The sequence below is a fragment of the Homalodisca vitripennis genome, chromosome 7, assembly GCF_021130785.1.
Source record: "Homalodisca vitripennis isolate AUS2020 chromosome 7, UT_GWSS_2.1, whole genome shotgun sequence".
In the NCBI taxonomy this organism is placed as follows: Eukaryota; Metazoa; Arthropoda; class Insecta; order Hemiptera; family Cicadellidae; genus Homalodisca; species Homalodisca vitripennis.
In genome coordinates, this window is record NC_060213.1 from 125,970,304 (window position 1) to 125,996,169 (window position 25,866).

General features: G+C 35.6%; 1 protein-coding gene across 1 annotated transcript; it reads left to right on the forward strand.

The window, feature by feature from the left end:
- The first annotated feature begins 2,927 nt into the window (after positions 1 to 2,927).
- Positions 2,928 to 23,186, forward strand: LOC124366269 (dynein axonemal assembly factor 3). The gene is made up of 5 exons (XM_046822675.1): positions 2,928 to 4,045; positions 21,558 to 21,779; positions 21,979 to 22,141; positions 22,222 to 22,404; positions 22,563 to 23,186. Exons 1-5 carry the CDS (start codon positions 3,432 to 3,434, stop codon positions 22,758 to 22,760), a joined length of 1,380 nt encoding a protein of 459 aa, XP_046678631.1. The 5' UTR covers positions 2,928 to 3,431; the 3' UTR covers positions 22,761 to 23,186.
- Positions 23,187 to 25,866: the final 2,680 nt, after the last annotated feature.

Below are 25,866 nucleotides of genomic sequence, written 5' to 3' on the forward strand. Positions count from 1 at the left end.
GAGAAGTGCGTGGCTGAGATGCGCGGTGGATCTGCTCCTGGATGTGACGATTTTCTTTCTAATACCTTAAAAAATAATATTGCACATTTTCTTCCTCCTCTCAAACATTTAATTAATCTTAGTCTAACTTCTGGCATTTTCCCCGAAAGATTTAAACTGGCTAAAGTTATTCCGTTACACAAGGGAAACAGCAAATCGGACACGAACAACTATAGACTATCTCCTTGCTTAGTGTAATCGGTAAAGTGCTTGAGAAATGTGTAAAAAAACAATTTCAAAATTATTTAGAATCCAACAACTTAATATCGGAATTACAATTTGGTTTTTTAGACAGAGAACAAATACTTCAGACGCCTTTTTCAAGATTAATAAACAAATAATGCATTTACTAAATGAACATTTTAAAATTCTCTTAGTTTTCGTGGACTTAGCTAAAGCCTTCGATTCAATTGACAGAAATTTTGTTGATTAATAAATTAAAATATGTTGGTGTAAGAGGAATTGCATTACAATGGTTCGAAAGTTAATTTAACTGATCGGAAGCAATTTGTAACAATAAATAATCGAAATAGTAGTCCATTGGAAGTAAATTATGGCGTTGTTTCAAGGAAGTACACTTGGCCCATTACTCTTTCTCGTTTATATAAACAACATAGTAAAGCTAAATATTACTGGAATGTTACAACTGTTCGCTGATGACACAGTAATTGTTTTCAAAGGAAGAACCTGGCAAGAAGTTTACCAGGTTGCTTCGAACGAGCTAACGCAAATACAACATTGGTTTCTTTCTAACATTCTAACCGTGAACGTCAGTAAAACAAAATTTTTACCAATCGCATTAAGGAATGTGAGTGAGCCACCCGCGGAGGCTGCAATTAGTACTGCACTCATGCGGCGATTCAGTTAACACCGCCTGTCACTGCCAGCCTATCGAGAGGGTAGACCAGTTCAAGTACCTAGGTATAATTATTGATAAAAAACTTAGATGGGAACCTCACATTAATTATTTAAAAACCTAAACTTAGAAAAATGATATACGTATTTTACCAATTAGGGCAAATTTTAAATTATAATGAATTAAAAAACTGTCTATTTTGCATATGTTCAGTCTATTTTACAGTATGGAATAATAGCGTGGGGAGGGGCGTTCAAAACTATCATTGATCCATTAAATGTTATTCAGAAATCTATACTCAAGGCAGCTCTAAATAAACCTAAACGTTTTTCATCAAATCAGTTGTTCATAGAAATCAGATATTCTCACGATCCGTCAGTTGTATATTAGGAATGTGATGGTCTACACCTATAGGCACAGGGAGGAGGTACTCGGTCGACCTACTCACAGCTACTCTACCAGGGCCGCTGTGGGGGGTGGGGTGGTGTGCGGGCTCCTGTCATCGAGATGACTGTGAATCTGACGAACGCATACTACGTGGCGAGTACATTGTACAGGCGCCTGCCTCCAGTGATAAGGGACCTGCGGGCCGAACCAACTGGTCTGTTCAAACGACTGATTACTACCTGGGCTGCGGATGATCGGCTCTGATAACGCTGAGTCTCTCCTCACTCCCACTTACCGTTATTAACTACATTTACTATAACTACTTTCAGTTGCTGTGCCGTCGTGTCAGCATGTACAACATGTTTCAACCGCTTGCTTAGATATTTTTGTTTTCGTAACTTTTATTTATTTTATTTTGTGGGACTGATTGGTGTGAGCTGAATTTTATTTATTGTATGGATTTAAAAAAAGTCTGTTCTACTAAAATTGTTGTAAATAAGAGCTCGCCGTCACGCACAGGCCTCGGCCCATGTGGACGGTATTTTCATAATAATAATCATGTGATTGTAATCATTGCATATTTGAAAATAAAGAGTAATTTGATTTGATTTGATTTGAATAAAATTACAGAAAAAATATTTGTAAAATTAATTGTTGTATACATTTGTAAGATTTTTAAATTGTCAACTTTCCTTTTCTATACTGATATTGAAGGCCAAGTGAATTCTCGCTATGCTCGATCAATTATCACTGAGTCAATTATACAATATGACCGCAGATGTGCTTCATGTGTTCCGATTAGATTTAATAGTTATAAAGCGTACCAGACACATACCAATAAACTTTAGATATCCACATATATTTTTTATAGTATAAGGAAAACTCTATCAGTCATGGGCCATAAATGGCAATGGTTGCTTCTTTTCAACAGACAATCGTCTGCATTCGAAAAGTAAATGAATATTATTGTGCCAGACGAATTCGTTGCAAAATCCAATGACAAAACTCTTAAACCATCTGAATCTAAGAATTATCGAGATTCTTCTCTCAAATTTTAAGGATAGCTTTTAGAAATGTACACACAAGCATGAGCGTGTTTGTATATTATTGAAAAGCACCTACAACGTGATTTAGAGGCTGAGATTTGTACTCATCTTATTGTCTGTGGGGTGGAGAGTTGTTATAAAGTTAACCTCAATATATAATTTTCCTTGAGGGATGAATTACTTCACTTTAATAGTTTATATTATTACGTTTCTTTATTCCTAGACGGGTCGAGTTTGAAACTTATGTTGAAAAATGTAATGTAAGATAAACAGATTGAATTGAAAAGAATATACTCGAATTAAAGGTTATTTTTTATCGGAATTTGATTTACATCTAATGTATGTTGCTAATAAATAAACTAAATTTTAAACTCGATTTTTAAACTAACTTTGCCAAGCACTAATGTTTTGGAAATTTGGATCATAGCTCGTAACAGCATAACAGTGCTACGCACATATTTTTATATACTTATGTTTGTGGATTCAGTCCTACGATCTTTAATACAGGGATTACCTAATGTCACCTGAAAATCGGATGTTTGTCACACGATATTACAGTGTTTATTTACTTGCATGATTTTGCAGAGGCAAGTACAATCGTGTTTTGTCTACTTATGTGCAAGGAATTAATTGTTAAAGGAATGCCCTTATATTAATAGTTTGTGGAGTTATTTAATCTTATATTAAGAATCATGTCATATTTTATTCGTATTTATTTCGTCCAGTTCAAATAATTTTTCTTTTTATGTACAGTAATTGCAAGAGAATAATTGTAGAAACTGCCAAGGGGTAGTAACAGTTAAAACATTACAACTAAGTGAAACAATCAACGTCATTTTAGACACTCTAATTTTGAAGATACTTATGCGTGTTTTATCTTAACCTTTCCACTGTTGAAAGACTCATCAAGTTCTCGCGGCATTTGACAGACAACTAATCAATTCAGCTGTAAACAAGAACACAGCCTTTACAACAGCTGCGGTCGCCAAGCGATAGGTTAGTTCCGTATCCTAGCAACCGATTGTTTCCTCGTTCCGTTGTCGTACTTCAGTCCACCAGTCGCTTGCCCCTGATTCAGCCGTTCCAACCGCTTGTGCTCAGCGATGTTGTGGGGCTACGGTCCCGCGGTGGACATCATACATGAGGTCAGTGACGTCAAGTATTTGATGGACAGAGATGAATTGAATGTTTTAATAATCGGCTCTTCAGACGGGCGGCATATACTACAAACAATAGCCAAGTATTATACTCATCCAAAGAAGAAGGTAAACTTTTACGTGGCGGAAGTCATGTTGGACATGATCGCGCGGACTATGCTGCTTATCCTGACGGCCCTAGAGCCTCCTGACAAGTTGGGACTTTTCGAGAAAACTCGCCTCTGGATGGAAATCTACGGCAACACCCTGACACGACCGAACACCAGCAAGTATTTGGTGAAGAAGGCTCACCAGTTGGTACACATGGTGACGGACGAGGCCTATCTGTCTTTCCGCCTTCCTCTGGTCAGCATCGGTATGATGAAATACAAAGAGAGAGATAATATGGAGACGATCTTCCAGTTCTGGGCGAAGAACAGGTTCGAAAACGTGGTGAAGCTCTGGGACGGTCGGATCCGGCAAAGTCTAGGCACCAGGTACGACTCCAAGGAGGGTGTCTTCGATTGGGACTATTTCATGAGGCTCAAGGAGATCCCGGAGGGCTCCAGGATCAACCCGAGGTTAGTACGCTGAAAAGTATATCCAAACCAAATGTGGATTCAAGGACTAAATAGAATTGTTTTGTTTTTATCAAAGCATCAAAACCTGCTTTGATGGTCATTATAGCACCAACCAGTAAACCTTGGATGGAGACTTATTTTGGGTAGATCTTAATACATAGTAATATGTTTTAATTTTTATATTCCAAAAATGAATTGAAATGTCAAACTAGTCTCAAGGGTACTCGCTATCGCATTTATTCATGACTATATTTCATTAATTTCGACACTACTAAACCTTACCTCTATTTTTATAATGCAAAGTTTTTTCTAAAATCTTTACTATCGATCATATCTTAAAAAAGGTAGAAGTCCGCTACACTACATGTCGTAAAAGGCTTAGCTGCATGCAAAGTTTCAAATTTATAGCTTATGTAACTCCTGTGGACCGATAGATAGACAGAAATACATAAAAAAGAAGTTGACATGAAAATGATGCATCATGGAACTCATTCTTGTAGAAATCAAGTTTCGTGCAATATTTAAAGTCTACTTAATAAATATGTCTCGACACCTTGCACATGGTACATTCAGATTGTATTTCAATTAATTAAATTTATATTAGTGTTTAAGTAATTGGCTATTGGCTGAGCTTTAGCGAAGCCTACCACTCGTGAGACTGGACAAATGTCATTTCTGTCCCCTTGTCCTCAATGCTAGCCAAATTCAATGGAGTGACATGCACCATCATTGAACTCAGTGTATATATATATATATATATATATATATATATATATATATATATATATATAGGTATAAAAGAAAACAAAACATGTTTCTTCAACTTGAAAAGCTTAATATTTTATAATATATATCATAATATATATAATATATATATATATATATTAATATAATATATATTATAATATATATAATATATATATATATATATATAATATATATATATATATATATATATATATATAAAAATCTTGAGTCACGATGTATGTTGCCAATAAACTCCAAAACGACTGAACCAATTTCAATCAAATTTCACATGTATCCGTAATTTAGTCTAACTTAGAAGATAGGATAGTTATTATCTGAATTATTCGCTTATGTCGTGAATATAAACGAATAAAATGAAGAAAAGTTTTCAAAGCGCCTGCACATTATAACCTGCAATTACGAGATAGATACGTATATTAAACAGTGAAACACTATTTGAAGGCGCTAAGTTATGATGTATAATTGTCTAAACTAAATTTTTGGTTGAACTTAAAGGTTGAGTGGTAGACCACTTTGTAATAAAATACATTATGCATGTACAATACATTTTTGACATATTTTCTTGATCGTGACATCAAGGTAAAATATACATCGGGGTTGGAAATATAATTTACTTCAACCAGAAATGCTCATACGCGGGCAAAACTTACGAAAAGCGTGCGAAGCCGCGGGAAACAGCTAGTATATATATATATATATATATATATATATATATATATATATATATAAAACGTGTTATTATATGTTTTATATGTTATTATATGTTTGAGTACTTAAATGACCAGTTTACCATGCTTTTCTATTTTTTTTTTTTTAGTTTTTTGAGAAGTGGGGTAAAGTTACCCAGGGGTTCGGGTAACTTAGCCCTACTTAGAAAAGTTAATGGTTTCTCATAGTAAAAAATAAACTAGGGCAAAGAAACACCCTTGATTTGAGTATGAAGTGGCTGACACTAACAAGAGTTTTAATAAATACATTTTAGGAATATTTGTGAAAATAAAACATCGTATAGGTACAGATGTCTATATTAAACCTCATGAAAAGAGTATAAAAACGTGTTATTAAATAAAAAAAAATGGTATTAGTTAAGTCTATCAACTTCAAAAGTTAGTTGACATCAGATATAAGCTCGGGGACGCTGAACATGCCCCTGTTGTTTATTTTGTTTGGAGGATTTATACTACCAACAATCTCTTCCCAAGAGTAAGTGATTGAGTCCTTTTTTCTGGCCATTTCCAATCCCCTTTTGGCGTCTTAAACATAGCACTCACTACTGCACCTTCTTCATTAAAACTGTCAATAATACCAGGATAATATTCATCTTGATAAATCACGACCACAAAGGTGTCCACTTCCTTTCTTATTGGTTAAATGGTTGGTTTGTTTGGTTTCGTTTTCTTCATCCATCAATTGAAGTTGTTTTTACGGAATGATTCCCAGTCTTCATCTGAACTGTTACTGAAATTTAATTCCATTTTACTTGAAATATCATCATCCGTATCGGTACCACTGTCCTCATATTGTCTGCGACTTCTCTTTTCAAGTGGCTTCTTAGTTTTGGTTTTGAGTCTTTTATTAGAGGCTTTGCTGTTGCTGCCGGTATCAGGGGAAATCAGAGTGTTATTTAGCATTTCTTCGTTAGAGAGGCTTTTGCGTGTTATTATATATATATATATATATATATATATATATATATATATATATATATATATATATATATATATATATATAAAACATTTCAAGTCTGTAGGTCAATTCGACGTATCGTGCGGACAGACAGTTAAATACAATTTTCCAGCCACCGGAATGGTATGCTTCGCTAAAGTTCAGGCAATTAACTCGGTAACTTCATACAATGAATATTGTGTGCAATTTGTAAAGCACCCATTAATTACTTACATAAATGTTCAATTTTATTTAGATTAATACCGTAGGCCAATTAACAAAGTGTATATTATCTTGCATAGTTTCGTAAATTTACCATGCAGCCTATGTTGAGGATTACTTTCGAACATTGATTTGTGTTTTTAAAATGTATAATTTAATGGACAGTATTTAATCAAAATACCGTATAAGCCAACACAAAAGCTAGAAATGATCTTAAATGCTAGAAACGACTTCTTGCTTATTTTTTTTATCTATTACACTATAAGTTGGTTTTGAAAGTTAAATACTTTTCAGACAGGCAGTTACCCATTTATCGTGAATAAATTAATTCTACGACAAATATGCTTAGAATATTTTTGTACGAAATTGTATTCACTTTCAATTAATACTAAATAGTTTTTGCACTAAACCTTATAGTTTTTTTAGATAACTGCGAAAAACCGTAAATCTAAACTAAAGGTATCCCCCTTACCCCTTAGCTGACCCCCTCCTTCGGGACTTTTTATGTTTATTAGGACCCTTTAAGGTATAAATTTACAAATTTTCAACACCGTTTAATCGCTAATTTGCCTAGGCTTTACACGATAACTTAATCGACTAATATAATTTAAATTTGTAGTTGTAATCTTCGTAAAATCATTTATTTAATACTTTAATCCATAGTGTGGACCAAGAACGAAGTGAGGAAAAAATTTGGGGGAGGGGGTCTAGACAACTGATATTTTCCTGTAGAGGACAGAGTAAGGCTCCATTTTGTTCTTTAATAAGTTCTTGACACGTTTCTTTGTTGAGAACGATCTTTCAGCAGTACATGTCAGTAACAGTAATACTGATTATTTAAATAACAATAATAGTTTACTAAAAAATGTAATTAAAAAAATAGAAAATTTTGGGAGGGTCCTGACCCCTTAGATCCCCTCGCTGGCTACGTCCATGGTGTGTATAACGATCACTGTACATGGAGAGTGGTTGTATTATTGTTAAAATCAACCCCTCTTTGGATTATTTGGACAAAAATATTAAGAGTTGAACATTTTGGCTGAGCGTTAGCGACTCTTATAACTCCAGGGGTTGAAAAATGTAATTTCGGTCTGTCTCTATATCCGCAAGAAATCTCGAGAACAAACTGATTTATAGGCTTGAAATTTTCATGAAGAAATTTGCCCGAAATGAGTTCACTTTTTTTTATTTTTCAACAGATTTTAAATTTGAAAACCGATTTGAAAATTAGGTAATCGTAAAATTGTATGTTTTGAAGCCGAAATGATTTTTGTTAATAATAGCGAAATGATTGTACATACAGTAAGTTCTATTTAAATTTTGAAAAGGACAATTTGCGGATAATCAATTTATGGACACCAAATTTGTAGTTAGATAATCAGTACATTTTCTATTTTTTTATTTTCGGTATATTTAATTAAGAAAATTCTCAAAGTAAAGATGGAGCTCAAAGGGTCAATTTTTGAAAGCTTAAGAATCAAACGTTTCTTACTAATTAGCAGTTTATACTAACCTATAGTTTTCATCTTCAAAATACATTAAATAGTTGAAATTTTGTGCAGTTGGAGTATTACGATTAAAACAGTGCCATTTCTAGTCATATACTGGAAATGGAATGTTTAAAAGTTATATTATCACATTTCGTATGTCATTTTGGGAAGTCACTTATTACATGTTATTAATTACTGTTCTTCAGACGTCAAAATTGCGGGACGGAAGATGATTTTGGACCAAGAATTGTTGAAAAGATAACAGGATTTCGGACATTTGTCATCTTTACAGGTTATAAAAGGTATAACACAACGTTTCGAGGATTGGAATCCATCCTCTTCGTCAGGTGGGGCAGGTAATAATACATACAAAAATAAAGAACAGAGAGAAGTAAAGAGGGAAGTAAAGAAATGTTACTATTTAAAAAGTTTACAAAAAATTATTTATTACAAAATCTCTGCATTAATGAATAAAAATTTTTCTTTTAAAAGATTGACATTTTACCGCATTTAACCTATTGTGCAGCACACTCCTGCCATGTTCGTTTTAATGCGATGTTTGTTTTGTTTAGTTTAGTTAAATAGTTGCCTGAATGTAAAAAGCTACTAAATCTACGGCGATATGTACAGGGTGTGTCTAATCCAAGTGAAATGTCTCGATGTGTGCTTTTTATTTCAGTTTATATAAATCCTGTACAAAACTACAGGGGCTCCAATATTGGCCTAAAATAGTTACTAAAATGAAACCAAATCTCTTCTTTGGTTACTATTTGCTCTACTTGAGCAATAACTGTATTCATTCTTATACTTATTGTTTTACAATCCGAAAATACGATTGTCCCAGCAGCAAGGTACAGTCCAAAACCCCCTAATTCACCCCCTTCCACTTAACCAGGCCATTACTCCACCAAGAGAGAGAGCTTTCAGCTTCAAACTCAATTTCTTCAATAACCGTGTGTTGCAGCAAGAAAACGGTTCAGAGCCACGTGGTTATTTTCCCTCATGTAGTGAATAATACAATATAAAAAGCATATTTTCCATTACAACATAAATCTTCTGATCTCAACGTAAATTATAATCACCAAAAATAATCCAAAAATTCTAGTTCATAAAACTCATAAAGTTTTACTCAGATATCACATTTCGTAACGCCTAAATAATCGGGTGGCGCATAAGTCAGTTTCTCCAGAAGAGAAATTTAAAGGCGTTATAGGTTAATTAAAACAAAAACACTTTCAGGCCAGAAAACACATTCATTACCGGTATATGAAATTTCTTACATGTTATCATACAATGTTATAGCAGTTGTTAGAAATGCCCACATTGATATTGTATACAGTTCATACAACGGCTGAGAACAGAGTCACACATTTTTAGCAATAAAGGTTTATCGCAGTTTAAATGCATTTCTAATTAGGTTTCTGAGTTCGTCAAGAATTTGCGATTTTGAAGCATACACAGTCTTATTTATAATACCCCACAGTGAAAAATCACATGGGGTCAGGTCTGGCGAGCGCGCAGGCCAATCGATTGTACCACGGCGACTAATCCAATCATTAAATGTGTTATTAAAAAAATCTCGAACTCGGAGACCGAAATGTGTTGGGGCACCATCTTGTTGCCAGATGAGCGAATGAATATTGAAAAGAGGGTTGTTTCTGAGCTCGGGAACTACTACTTCTTGCAGCAACCGTAAGTAACTTTCTGAGTTAACATTTCCTTGAAGAAAATAAGGACCAATCAGTGCAGTACTCGAAATACCTCCCCATACCATAACACCAGATACATTAAGTTCTGCTTGGGTTATGAGGATTTACGTCCGACCAGTACACGCAGTTATGCCGATTAACGCGTCCATTTAGTTTGAAACATGCCTCATCACACCACAAAATTGATCGCAAGAAATTTGGATCAGCCTCTGAGCGGATAATTACTGTCTCACATAAATCCAATCGCCTATCAGAATCATCCTCGTGAAGCGCTTGGAGTAATATGGACGGTATGGTTTAAATTTTAATTGCTATAACATTCTTTGCACGCTTCTTCTTGATATTTCCACTTCAGCAGATCCTCTCGAGTCGATTTACCGGGGCTGGCTATAAAAGCTTGATCGACTGTCTGCAGGCCTTTTTTGTTGCAAATTGATCGTGACGACTATACTTCGGGGCATTTAAAACACTTCCTTTGTTTTCAAATTTCTTATATAACTTCCGCATATACTGTCGCGTGGGTATCGTGACACCTGGATATTTTACAATAAATTCTTCAATTACTATTTTTATTATGCTTCCACCACAACTGAAGGATGTAAACTCGTTGTTGGGTTGTAAACATTTTAAAACACATACAAACAAATAACAGATGCAGAGAGCGTCACTCTACACTAGTTACTGGAACAGACAACAATGAACGTAATCCGTGTTGCTGCCAACTTAACATTGTTACCGTCCTATCGAAACAAAATATCCCAATTTATGGGGAAACTGACATATGCGCTACCCTGTAATTTCTTTGGAAATAGTAAAAAAAACTATTTTTAACTTTGTGACTGCAGTTTCGAAAGTAAACATTTGCGGATATTTGTTCGCTGGAAGGAAAAGTCTAATTTTAACCCCCAATAAACATTCCCTTTGGTATAGATTCAAAAACACCCTTTAGAGGAAATTTGATGCCATTGTCACTTATGTAGTCTGTTAGATTAATTAATTCGCTCTAAACAACATACCATGTTTAATCAACATAACTTGAACGGGTATATAACATTGAGTATAACAAAAATAAACAGCTACCTGTTTCCCGCGGCTCGCACGCTTTTCGTAAGCTTTGCTCGTGTGTGTGCAGTTCTGGTTCAAGTGAATTAATTATATTTCCAACGCCGATGTAGAGTTTGCCTTGTTGCCACGATCAATAAAATCTGTGTATGTTTATAGTCATTGCACACGTACATGTAATTCATATTAAGTGGTCTAACACTACGCTTTAAGTTCAACTAGAAATTTATCTTAAAGACAAATACACATAATAACTGAGCGCCTTCAAATAGTGTTTAGCTATTTGTATACGTAACTGTCTCGTAATTGCAGTTTATAGTGTGCAGGCGCTTGTAAAATTTTATCTTTTACAGCGCCGCCTAGTGGCAAGGAGCTACATCAATGGGCATAGCATACCTTTTCACCATTTTTACAAAACATTCTTTTAAGTGTTCAGAAAAAATATGTTTTAATAATAAGCCAATATTGTTTTATTTTTCTAAAACCATCATAACACATTTACTGCCCCATTTCTCATAAAGCGATGATTAATACAGTCATAATATTTATAATACAAGGTAGGGGTACGCCACATCCCGGATAACGTAACAGACTTCGCTAAGGCTGCATGCAAAATTTGAAGCATAAAGCTTATTTCATTCTGTATGCGTTTAACAGAGAGACATAAATCATACAGAAAAGAAATTTTTACATCCTCCTGGCAGACAAAAGACGATTGTGACAAACCACTGAGTGATACGCTTCAATGTCGCTCAGCCAAGTGCCATGGTTGGACATGCGCTATCATAGAACTTATACCTGTGTATGTTGAAATACAGTTTTAGGTGAAAATTAAAATTAGAAGATCTTGCCACATGGTAAATTCACATTTTCGTCCATTACGTTAAGTTTCATTTAAATAATAACAGTTCCTGGTAAGGTATGGGATGTGAGAATGCTTTTTCTGCTTTGTATTCTTGATGGAATTGAGTAGGTTTTAATAGAAAAGAAATTTTTTAAATAAATTAAATGAAAAAATGTGAGAATGCGTTGACATAAAATCTTGTCACCAACTTTTAAAGTTGACTTTCGCTCCAAGACATTTAATTTTTACTGTATGAATAATTTACATGTGGTGATATGTCATATGTTAAAATCTCGCATGCTTGTTTGTAAATTTATTTATTATACTACTCATAAGGCCAATTTAAATTTATTTAATAACGTTTAGTCAAATTCTGTGCACCTACATCGAACTCAGAGTTGCTAACACAAATAATGCTTCATGCAACATTTCAAGCATACATATATATATATATATATATATATATATATATATATATATATATATATATATATATATATATATATATCACTTCGTTTTTTAGATACTACGCTGTCAGACAGACAGACATTATCTTTTTCAACCCCACGAGTGATAGACTTCGCTAACGCTCAGCCAATAAATAAAAATTTAAATTTTACTGAGGACGGTTTAAAGTTTTACACTTTTAACGGATTGATCTAAGAAAAATTTATTCGGTTTTTTTTTGCGCAAATTATTTTTAGTGTATTTATAATAAATCTTTTAGGTACGAGTAAGAATTGTATCGTTGGAGGGTTATAAAAGTTCCGCCAAACGAAACATCGGGATAGCTCAAAAGCGAGTCGGCCAAAGTTGTTGAAACTGTAACTCAAAGTTAAAGTTGAGCAGCAGTATTACCATACACCCTGGCGATACAAACTTTAGTTTAAGGGCAATATTGAGGCGACAAATTTAGATGTTTTTAAATAGACCAAGGTGCTGCTCAAGAACGTAGCCAGGAAACCATTTTGGGGGTCCAGACAACTGATATTAGAATAGAATATACTTTATTCCAGATAATATAATTAACAAAAATTGACATCAGTACTGGTAGGAATTACTAGCCACAGTATCCAGTAAGCGTGGCTAGCTCAACTGAAAGTTGTACTTAATTGTATAATGCCAGTCAAATCTTACAAGTACATCGTGCGGTTAATCTGCAGTCTGCACACCCCACAGTTAACATTTATTTTAAACATAACATCTTTTAGTTATAAATTTACAAATTAAAATCTTTTAATATAAAACTGTACAAATTCCTAAACTAAAATTTGAAAAAAGTTATCAATATTAATAAAATTTAAAAGCCAACTTTTCAATTTATTCTCAAATTTGTTTCTATTTTTATAAATTTTTATTTGAAAAGGCCAAAGATTTAAAAAAATTTGACCCAAAAAAGAAAAACGATTTTTGGAAATTGACTTATTTACCTTCGGTCTCATGAACAGCCGCAGTTGTTACCTCTTGTTTTTTGGTAAACTCTGTAGTTCCTGTTTCCCCTTTTCTCATAGAAAATGTTTAATACTTTGAATAAAAATAAATATTTTAGTGGTAATATTCTTAGATATTTATAAATAGGTAATGCAGATTCATATCTTTTCCTTTTTGTAATTATTCTTACGAAGTGGTTTTGTGTTACATTCAACGGTTGCATGGTTATATTGTCAGCAGCTCCCCAATTTTCTATACCATAATTCAATTTAGAATGAATTAGTGCAAAATAAAATGTTCTCATTAATTTATCATCAATAAATTTTCTTAAAAAATAAAAACTTCTGATATTTCTTCTTAAACCTACTTGAATGCTGTTTATATGCGGTTTCCAGCTCAGTTTTTCATCAATATTTATTCCTAAATATTTAATTTGTTCAACTTGATCGATAATTTCACAATTGCAGTTTGAAATAGCTTGACAATCTAATGTATGAAATTTTAGCACATTATTGAATTGGTATCCTTTTAAGTCAAAATTTATAAACTTAGTCTTAGAGGCTTTCAAGACCATTCTGTTGTTTTCACACCATTTCCTGACTTTTATCAAATCTTCTCTAATATGATTCCAGATGTTTTCCCATTGTTTTTCAGAATATCTAATCGCAATATCATCAGCAAACCCTATGATTTTTCCATTCAATGGTAATCTCAGCAAGTCATTTATGAAAATTAGAAATAACGTTGGACCAAGAACCGAGCCTTGGGGGACTCCTATATGAACAACCTTCGCGTCACTGAATGCATTTGATATTTTAACTATCTGTTCTCGATTTTCAAGGTAGCCTGCAAACCAGCTTAAATTGTTACCTCTTACTCCTAAGAGTTCCAATTTTTTAAATAAAATCTTATGGTTGACCAGGTCAAATGCCTTACAAAAATCAATAAAAACTTCAGCTGCTTTATAGTTGATATTAAAACTAATGTAAATTTGTTCTACAAATGTTAATATAGCTCCTTCTGTGTTTTTCCCTTTGATAAAACCATACTGATTAGGACTAAAGAACTGTTTATTGTTTAAAAAAAATCAATCAACCTGTCTCATGCATTTCTCTATAATCTTGGATATAACAGATAGAAGAGCAATCGGTCTGTAATGTTGAATTAAGTCTTTCGAGCCTTTCTTATGAATGGGCACAACAATTGACTCTTTCAGTTTACTTGGGAAAACACCACTGCTAAAACTCAAATTTATTAATGCTTCTATAACCTCTGCTATAACGAATCCAACACTTTATAAGTTGTACAGAAAGAAAATCGCATCCAGTTGACTTTTTATTTTTTAAATTATTAATTATTTTTAACACCTCTTCGCTAAAAACTGGCTTTAAGAATAAAGAATTGTGGCAATTGTAAAAACCAGAAGTATCAAGACCATTGCCCCCAGGTAGGCCTGACTCGACTTTGCCCGGTGCATATACGAAGTATTCATTGAACATCTGCGCCATTGTTATCGGATCAGATACTGTGTTACCCTGTTCATTTCTTATCTGGGCTATCCTTGTTGATCCTTCTTATCTGTAAAACTATTTATTAACTTCCACTGGCCAACAATATTTCCCTCTTGCAATTCGAATAAGCGCCTATAATAATTATTCTTTATTTCCACAATTTCATTGTCTAGTTTTTTTTTAAAGCGCGTGTAATACTTTTTTTTAATGTGTGTCATACGGCCTACTTTTGTTCTTGATTGCCAGTTTATTTCTTATTTTAATTTTCTTTATTATTCGTTCATTTATCCATGGACTTCTCATTTTTGCCCTCACCACTCCAGGTCTACAAAATTTAATCTGACTTTTAATTTCTAAAACTAACATAGGCTATCAGCTGATTCAATGGTTAACCCCCTCTCTCGAACTAAAATATCTTCTTTAATGTATACAATAAATTACGCCTCCTGCTCTATACTGCTCGTTTGTTTTGTAAAATGATTTAAAACCAGTAATTTTATAATGTGATACTTCCTCTTTATAAATCCATATTTCAGTCATAACAATAATATCTATCGAATTATTTAACGTATGTACATTGGCCATGAAAGTGTCAAAAGTTTTCCTTATATGTGAAATATATTTAAACTGTTGGAGTTGGAAGAGAAAAAAAACTATCATTTATACTATTTAGAATTACACATTTGTCTACCATAATTCAGTGTAAGAAAAAAACAAAACAACAAAAATAAATTAGCGCATGCTTGAATAAAGTAAACTAGCATTCTAGGCTAATAAATAATAATAATAATAAGTAAAACAAACAAACATATTCTAAGTAGTTATCTAACTATTATTTTCGTAATATTTATTCAGTATTATTTGACTCACATATTACTTCACTTGCTTCACTGCTTTCGCTTGGTTTACAGCTTCCCCAAGTCGTCCGAAAAATCGATCCTGATGCACTTCCATTTTCCCTCCTCACGAAAATCTTTCCCTCGCTGCTCCACACATACTTGTAACCCTTGGACCGTGCTGCCTCCTTGACTCTGCCTATTATTTATTTTCAGGTGACAGGTGCTCGTTTATGAAGATCTTGTCCTTCTAGAAGTGCCGATTGATTTTGTCCGCCGTTATTATTGGTCGTACCTCCTTGAAGGCTTGGAGCCAGTCATCCTGGTCCTGCCTCGTCGTGAACTTCACGATGATCGGCGGTGTTCTGTTTCGGCTGAATGTTGGCACCCTGTGAGCTGCGATCACCCTCTCCTTCTTCAGTTCCAGACCGATTGAGCTCGCAACATCCTTTAGCAACTCCTCCATATGCTCTCCGTTTGTTTCTGGGACACCGTTAATCTCAATGTTGGTCTGTCTAGAATACTGCTCCATATTTCTTAATCTTTGTTCCAAAGTGGCAATGGATTTCTTTAGGACTCTGTTTTCTTCTTTTATTTCTTCCATTTCCTTTTTCTGTTTATTACAGGCTAGCTTTAACTCCTCCATCTACTCATTTTCTCAATTTTCAATTTTCTCAGAGAAAAAATCTAGAGAGGTACGAAACTCGGTGAACTCCTTAGCATTACGCCTCAACTCTACAGACATTTCAGATTTAAATGCCTCCAAAGTTTGTAATAGAAATTCTTTGGTGACAGGGGTTGCTGGAGTAGACCTACTACTTGCTATTGATGTAGACTTGACAGGTCTGCAAACAGCGCACTGCCAATCCCTTTTCGCACTTCGAATTTTAATAGAGTCCTGATTTTCTTCAGAAATACAGGTTAGGTGGAAAACACTTTGGCACAATCCAACACATTTAATCGATTCATTTTCACTGCTTCATTCGGAACCGCACACACCGCAGATAACCGGCATTTTAGTGTAAAAAATGAACTTTTTCAATAAATATAGATTGTCTGAACAAGCCGATCACCACACGTGCCGCAGTTGACCTTTGACAGACAGAGATAGCGACCGCACAGCTCGAGCGACTGATAACGACTGTCATATTTTCCCGTAGTGGAAAGAGAGTAAGGCCCCATTTTGTTTCTTTAAAAGGTTCTTGACCCTTTTATTTTTTGAGAACGATCATTCAGCAGTACATGTCAGTAATACTGAATTATTTAAATAATAATAATCGTTTACTAAAAAAGTGATTGAACAAAATTGAAAATTTGGGGGGTCAGGAGCCCTTGGACCCCCTTACTGGCTACGTCCTTGGTGCTGCTTTTACAACTGGTAGGAAGTAAACTTCTGGTAGTAAACTTTCTTGGAGTAAACCACTGCTTGGTAAAGAGCTGCGACCAGCCTGGATCATAATGGATTGGATCGAAGTAGATACAAAAGAAGAATAGAGGCAGAGATGATGAATCGAAGGAAGAATACGAACAGATTCATAAGGAATAGAATACACTTTTCTCTTCGAAAATGTAAGACGGAATAGCCTCATCTGAGGCTGAAGACAAATTTCGAATTGCCGGATTGTCAATACATTATTTTATATCACTAAATTAATATTTATAAATATCACTGTTTCGGTGTCACTTATTAATTCTTCCTCGAAATCAGATAAGGGATAAGAAAATATTAAATTAAAGGACCAGAGCTATTTTACTAATTTAATATCACACAAAGATTTAATCATTAAATAACTTAATATTTATCGTAAAAATATTTGTATTTTGTCCCAACGTTTGAAACACAAACATATGGGGTCTATACTTAATTAAATTACTTGTCGTCTTTGCAAATTTATGATACCAGCTCAAGTGAAGTTACATTGATTTGGGTGTCATTTTTTGATATATCTGAAAAAGTGCCTACACAGTTCATTTATGCTATTATTTTTGCAGTCATTTTTAAAAATAAATCAACAATTTTCTAAAAAAAGGAATTATGTAGGTTACTTTTTCCATCTAACAAAATAAAACGTTTGGAACTTCAGTATGCTAGCGATTGGTTGTGAATTTAGAACAAGTGATTGATTGAGTGTGTCGCTAAGTGTGGTCATTATTAAATCGCATAAATAAAAAGGCACATCATTGTAGTGTAAAACTGTTTAAACTGCCTTCTCATGTCTTTACTTTTGTTTTTGCAGTAAAAGTTAAAAAAATCACTTTTACATTCTACACAAAATTCTATATTATGGATTTGTTCAAATTTCCCGTTCTGTGCAAATTGTCATATATCTGTAATTGCTAAGCACTTAGATCGCATCGTTATAATTTATTGAACTCTGTTATGTTGAGCATTGTTACGTTTATAGCCATTTTACACGTGCATGTACTTTATTATAATGTCGTCTAACACTCAAACTTTAAGTTCAAACAGAAATTTCTCTTTAAGACAAAATTAATATACATCATAACTTAGCGCCTTCAAATAGTGTTTGGTTATTTAATATACGTAATAGATTCGTAATTGCAGTTTATAGTGTGCAGGCGCATTGATAACTTTGATCTTTTGCAGCGCCGCCTGGTAGCGAGTTACATCAATGAGCATAGCATACCTTCTCCGTGGAAAAATACATATACATACTTATACAGACAAACATTACTTTTTATATATAGATGAGCGCTTGTACTGCACTCTGTGGAGTTAAAGTCTAAAGTGCTAGCGAATATTAGAACGATACTGTGGCGCGCTCTGACTGGCATACAGTGAACTACAGTTATCATCCTCTCACGCATTCATTGGTGAGATAGCAACTGGTGCGTTGTCTTTGTTCGAGCTGCATCTCTAGAATCACAACCCTAGTCCACTTCATAGTGCAGAGTTGGTGACAACGTCCTATCATCCCTGTGTCGTTGGTAATTCCTTCATGTCTTCTTAGTAAGCTGAAACGTCATTGTGTATCCCGTCCAACACTGGTGGATACACCCAATAAACAACCAATTGTGATAGCTAGGGTCCTATCATCCCTGTGTCGTTGGTAATTCCTTCATGTCTTCTTAGTAAGCTGAAACGTCATTGTGAATCCCCATCCAACACTGGTGGATACACCCAATAAACAACCAATTGTGATAGCTAGGGTCCTATCATCCCTGTGTCGTTGGTAATTCCTTCATGTCTTCTTAGTAAGCTGAAACGTCATTGTGTACCCCATCCAACACTGTGGATACACCCAATAAACAACCAAATTGTGATAGCTAGGGTCCTATCATCCCTGTGTCGTTGGTAATTCCTTCATGTCTTCTTAGTAAGCTGAAACGTCATTGTGAATCCCATCCAACACTGGTGGATACACCCAATAAACAACCAATTGTGATAGCTAGGGTCCTATCATCCCTGTGTCGTTGGTAATTCCTTCATGTCTTCTTAGTAAAGCTGAAACGTCATTGTGTACCCCATCCAACACTGGTGGATACACCCAATAAACAACCAATTGTGATAGCTAGGGTCCTATCATCCCTGTGTCGTTGGTAATTCCTTCATGTCTTCTTAGTAAGCTGAAACGTCATTGTGAAATCCCATCCAACACTGGTGGATACACCCAATAAACAACCAATTGTGATAGCTAGGGTCCTATCATCCCTGTGTCGTTGGTAATTCCTTCATGTCTTCTTTAGTAAGCTGAAACGTCATTGTGTACCCCATCCAACACTGGTGGATACACCCAATAAACAACCAATTGTGATAGCTAGGATCCTATCATCCCTGTGTCGTTGGTAATTCCTTCATGTCTTCTTAGTAAGCTGAAACGTCATTGTGTACCCCATCCAACACTGGTGGATACACCCAATAAACAACCAATTGTGATAGCTAGGGTCCTATCATCCCTGTGTCGTTGGTAATTCCTTCATGTCTTCTTAGTAAGCTGAAACGTCATTGTGAATTACCCATCCAACACTGGTGGATACACCCCAATAAACAACCAATTGTGATAGCTAGGGTCCTATCATCCCTGTGTCGTTGGTAATTCCTTCATGTCTTCTTAGTAAGCTGAAACGTCATTGTGTACCCCATCCAACACTGGTGGATACACCCAATAAACAACCAATTGTGATAGCTAGGGTCCTATCATCCCTGTGTCGTTGGTAAATTCCTTCATGTCTTCTTAGTAAGCTGAAACGTCATTGTGAATCCCATCCAACACTGGTGGATACACACCCAATAAACAACCAATTGTGATAGCTAGGGTCCTATCATCCCTGTGTCGTTGGTAATTCCTTTCATGTCTTCTTAGTAAGCTGAAACGTCATTGTGAATCCCATCCAACACTGGTGGATACACCCAATAAACAACCAATTGTGATAGCTAGGGTCCTATCATCCCTGTGTCGTTGGTAATTCCTTCATGTCTTCTTAGTAAGCTGAAACGTCATTGTGAATCCCATCCAACACCTGGTGGATACACCCAATAAACAACCAATTGTGATAGCTAGGGTCCTAATCATCCCTGTGTCGTTGGTAATTCCTTCATGTCTTCTTAGTAAGCTGAAACGTCATTGTGAATCCCATCCAACACTGGTGGATACACCCAATAAACAACCAATTGTGATAGCTAGGGTCCTATCATCCCTGTGTCGTTGGTAATTCCTTCATGTCTTCTTAGTAAGCTGAAACGTCATTGTGAATCCCATCCAACACTGGTGGATACACCCAATAAACAACCAATTGTGATAGCTAGGGTCCTATCATCCCTGTGTCGTTTGGTAATTCCTTCATGTCTTCTTAGTAAGCTGAAACGTCATTGTGAATCCCATCCAACACTGGTGGATACACCCAATAAACAACCAATTGTGAGATAGCTAGGGTCCTATCATCCCTGTGTCGTTGGTAATTCCTTCATGTCTTCTTAGTAAGCTGAAACGTCATTGTGAATCCCATCCAACACTGGTGGATACACCCAATAAACAACCAATTGTGATAGCTAGGGTCCTATCATCCCTGTGTCGTTGGTAATTCCTTCATGTCTTCTTAGTAAGCTGAAACGTCATTGTGTACCCCATCCAACACTGGTGGATACACCCAATAAACAACCAATTGTGATAGCTAGGGTCCTATCATCCCTGTGTCGTTGGTAATTCCTTCATGTCTTCTTAGTAAGCTGAAAACGTCATTGTGAATCCCATCCAACACTGGTGGATACACCCAATAAACAACCAATTGTGATAGCTAGGGTCCTATCATCCCTGTGTCGTTGGTAATTCCTTCATGTCTTCTTAGTAAGCTGAAACGACATTGTGTACCCCATCCAACACTGGTGGATACACCCAATAAACAACCAATTGTGATAGCTAGGGTCCTATCATCCCTGTGTCGTTGGTAATTCCTTCATGTCTTCTTAGTAAGCTGAAACGTCATTGTGAATCCCATCCAACACTGGTGGATACACCCAATAAACAACCAATTGTGATAGCTAGGGTCCTATCATCCCTGTGTCGTTGGTAATTCCTTCATGTCTTCTTAGTAAGCTGAAACGTCATTGTGTACCCCATCCAACACTGGTGGATACACCCAATAAACAGCCAATTGTGATAGCTAGGGTCCTAAAATTAACAATGGACTCTTTAGCGAAGGCCTTATCCGATGTTGGCTGAACTGTATTTAGACACTGTTGGGGAAAGCCGTACACTGGATGTGGTCTGCAAAAGAGGCGATGGATTATGGATTATTGACAATCAGGTCGTGAAGGAGTCCTGTCTGATTGATTTTGCACGCCATGGACATGTCTAAGTATCTGGATAATCAATCACAAAAGTTGACAGTGACAGCCAAAGTTTTTCTGACATCCAGATTTTCGACAGTAGGGTAAAGGTATTACAATATGTTGAGTGATGATCTAACGTTAATTTGATATTTGAACGATACTGATGTCGTTGATTGTTTACAGGGAGTACAAACACTGGCGGGCGACAGGGGTGGCTTTCACGTGGCTGGAGACTGAGGTCAGTGAGCCCAACCCGACACTCGCATCTGGCATAGTGAAGTTGGGACATCGTCTGCTGAACCACGGGTACCTGGGGGACATCGTGTCACCGCCCTACTTGGGCTTCGGCACGGACAGTGAGGACAAGGACATGCTGGTGGCAAGAAACGGCGTCAACGTCCACAGGTACTAATATTCTTGACACAATGTGCCAATATTATTGAAATTATGCACACAACCCCAGCGGAGTCTGTTACCCGACAAATGGTGTGGCGTACCCCTGATTTGTAGATTATAGACAATTGACTACAGACAACAATTGTAATGCGTTGTAGAATTCTACGGATATAAGATTGCGAGATTGATGTTCTCCTTTTACCCCTAGATCAACAGATATAGTGGAGGCAAATTTGAGGCGAATGTTCCACGAGCTCGCTACGCAGACGGAGTTCAAGCAGACGACGTCTTCGGACAAGGAGCTAGGGACAGTCATCACTGAGTTGTCCGCGGTACAGGAGATCCCCGAACGTGAGGAGGACGTCGAAGAGGTTAGTAACTCTGATTAGCTCTGTGCAGAAGCTCTACAGCAACGCTGTGCAGAAAAAGTATAACCCAAGTATTCCTCCAGGATGCAGAGAAACAAGAAGACTTCAGGAGGAGAGACGACTACACTTGTCTTCCGGTGGAGGGGACGAAGGTCGTGTTTCTTCCGACCTCAGCGCTGCTGGACCTCCCCCGCAAACCGAACTTGAAGAACTTCTTCGACCTGGTGATGGTCTCCCAGAACTTGACCCAAAGGTTAAGTCCGGAGGTAAGCTCTATCCAGTTTTTTCTGGAAGAAAATCCGATGACACCTAATTTCACAGTCAAAGATCGTCAAATCATCGTATTTCCTCTTCTTCGTGAATGTCATCTTAGTCTGAAACGAGAGTGCATGTGCTAATAACTTCCAGAACTGGGATGTTTCAGGTGATGACGATGGCTAAGGACGGTGCGATTCTCCTGGCAGAAACTCGGAAATTTCTTACCACCTCCACCAACAAGGAGAAACAAGACTTTGCCGATCATCTGAAGCAGCTGGCAGAAGAAAGACAGTGCAAACTTCTCCATCCTGTTGACGGCGTTAAAGATTACTTGGCTAAATTTAAAGTTGTCAGGAAAGGTTGAAAAGTTTTAATGTGTTTTTTACTTTTCTATTTCCAAAAGTGACCGGGGGTTTAAAACGTCGAGAAGACCATTCCTAATTAAAAATTATCATTTCTTTTTTGTAACTTTTTATGTCTTTGTCAATTAATGACACAGAAGTACTAAAGCAATGTTAATTGAGGATTTCACAACGTTCAATTAACTTACCAGAAAATGATTTGATACATTTTGGTTCATCTAGTTGTTATGATTGTAAATCTGTCTTTATAACTATTGTGACTTGTAATGTTAAAAAAATTATGAATGTTTGTCTAATTTAGTTCTATTTATGTGATTTCCAACAAACAATTAATTGTTGGCTTATCATTGTGTACTGTGTCCTGAATTATACTATAACTACAGTATTTGATCGATGTCAAATTAAATGTGTAGTTTATATTATGTGTACAATGTAGTGCATGTTTATTTTAAACAGCTTTTATACGTCATTAATTCTTTGGTTGTGTACTGTAAAAACATTTCACTTATGGTTTGTCAAAATTATTGTACGGCTAACAGACGCCACCCAGCTTGTTACCACTTAATGAAAGATTCAGCCAGTTGAACTTCATTTGGTAGGAATGCGTAGCACAGTCAAAAGTAATACTATTCTTTCTTAGTGTTTACAAACAAACTATACCCTGGTTTAAAATTTATCTGTGCTCTTTATACAAATAAAGTGTTACACTGGAAATTTTGAGTGAATTGCTCATCCAGATTGTATATTAGAAGAAAATCTTTAAAATTTTAGAAAGCTTGATTATATAATTGATGTGAATGGTGGCAGAGCTAGTTATAATAATATCGTGTGCACCACTACCACTGCCAAGTATATCTTGTTTCCTGTTTGGTTCTCACTACCTGTCGTGTGTAGAGTGCAACAATCGAGTCACGTGACTAAAGTAATGGCGAGGAAAGTGGTTTTCCAGGACACCACTTCTAGGAAATTTTCGCTTCATGTTAAACGCACAACTTTGATTAGGAAAAGCTCCTAAATTACACTACCAGGTAGGCATTACAAACATTTGACATTTAGAATGACCTTAGTAATGATAAAATGTTCAGGAAATGCTTGCATTATCTTTGCTTATCATGATCTCCTCCCTCAGACTCCAAAATCTTCTTCATTCCTCCTGAGGATGTGTTTGGAAGTCTACGTAAAGGACTTTCAACTCAAGCAACTATTTACTGGATGTCCATAACGTACTTTTGCAAACCACAAATCAAGATTAGCCACCATAAAGCACCGGAAATAATGTGGTATTTTTATGGGTTATCGAATTTTAAACATCCCTTCCAGCTCAGTTGGAAGACGGGTAGATTTCACATGTGTCCATCATCTCTATATGTCAGGCTGATGACGTGATATTAGTTTAGATGTTTAGTTTTCACAACACTAAATTGGCGTTTTACTATATTTGTAACAAATTCAACATTCCAACTCCATAATCTTGAAACCAAACAAGAAAAGAATGTTTTTGTGTAAATTTCTTTGGGAAAAGAAGGAAGTGATTAAGTTGCAATTAATTCGAAATTGTGTTTGCAAACATATCAATTTAATATGGTTAAATTGTAATACTTCTATAATTATGGGTGGACCTTTAGGGTTATAGAAAATACAAAAAAATGTGGCAGAAATTTTTTGGTAATTACAAAAACTCTCAATTTTGATATATGTGACCGACAACTTTAAAATTTGTGAATACAAAATTTCTCGTGTCTCCATTATAAAAAATAAATATTTCAAGCGAAACGTAAACAATAACTTTTAAATATGCAAACGTTTTCCTTCGGCATTATCATACTGGGTGTTCCATACGGAAAATCAAATTGACCTTCACATTGAAAAAGGTGGTAATTTCTAAAACTGTATTGCAGATTTTTAAGTGCCTCAAAAATAAGGGAAGGTTTCTGGTTTAAAACTTGTGTGTACCTTACAGGATCACGATTATGGTAATCTTGATTAAAGATCCTTTACGATATCAATATATGTACATACAGTACAATTCAGACTTAATGTGATCTCCGGTAATTATTGTAGTTTTTAATACATTTTAATAAATGATTTGGGGTAGTACTTTAATATTTATGAGTTTAAGGCCGGTCGTCTTTAAGTAGTTGGCTACACATCGTCTAAATGTGCAAAACATATATGAGGAATATAAATGAACAAATCACCGAAATTCCAAAATGGTCCTAAATAAACCTGATGCAGAGAAATCCCTAAACATATGTTGAAAATTATGTTGTCCAGTCTCATCTTTCAAATAAAAAAAACCATTACGGCGTAAGTTGAAATTTTGAAAATTGTTCTCTTGGTTTAGATTATTCAAGTAAAAGTTAAAAAATGGAGGGAATTTCAAATGTATACTTTTTAACGCAAACTAATCTCTTGGACGCACGTGTGTCCAAAAATTTTAATTTTGTGGAATTTTGTTCTGTACTTGTAGTTATATGGATACGTAGGGGTTTGGCTTCCATAACAAAATATAGTTAAAATGTCAGCGGCTTGATAGTTATCATAATTACTAATTTTAAATATGAATTAACAAAAACACTATTAATGTACCTTCAATATGATAATATTTGAAGATGATATCCGCAAATGAATTCTAACCGAGTGTGCCGGAAAAGATGTTCTTGGATATGAACCAAGAGCAATCTGTAACATATAAAGTAAAGTGAAGATGTCTTATTTTATCAGGCGAAGTTAGGACTAAGAAGCCCTCTCTAACACTTAACCTGGGGACCAACGGCTTAAAGGTGACTTCCGAACCCCCACCAATGGCCGGGCAGGCGGACTGCTTGCAAGGACAGGATCGCTCAGCGGTCACCCATCCAAGCAGCAGCCACGCTCGACGTTGCTTGATCTGGCTATCTTGCGGTAACCGTTGTACCCGCTACACTACGCCATTGGCACACAACCACTTTTTTTGGAAAATTGATAACGGAACTGACCTAAAAAGGACCTCAATCGTCAGCTGCGATAGGTATGCTGGTTCGAAATGAGAGGATATCAAAATTGTCCAATTACCAAACGCTATTTCTCGGATCATATTTTTTAGCTAACACAGGTGATTAACCATTT

Bases quoted from the DNA above. Each gene is read 5' to 3' on its own strand.
- LOC124366269 (XM_046822675.1), top strand. From the start codon at position 3,432: ATGTTGTGGGGCTACGGTCCCGCGGTGGACATCATACATGAGGTCAGT. The intron at 4,046-21,557 runs GTTAGTACGCTG...GATTGTTTACAG, and splicing joins GGCTCCAGGATCAACCCGAG to GGAGTACAAACACTGGCGGG. The intron at 21,780-21,978 runs GTACTAATATTC...TTTTACCCCTAG, and splicing joins AACGGCGTCAACGTCCACAG to ATCAACAGATATAGTGGAGG.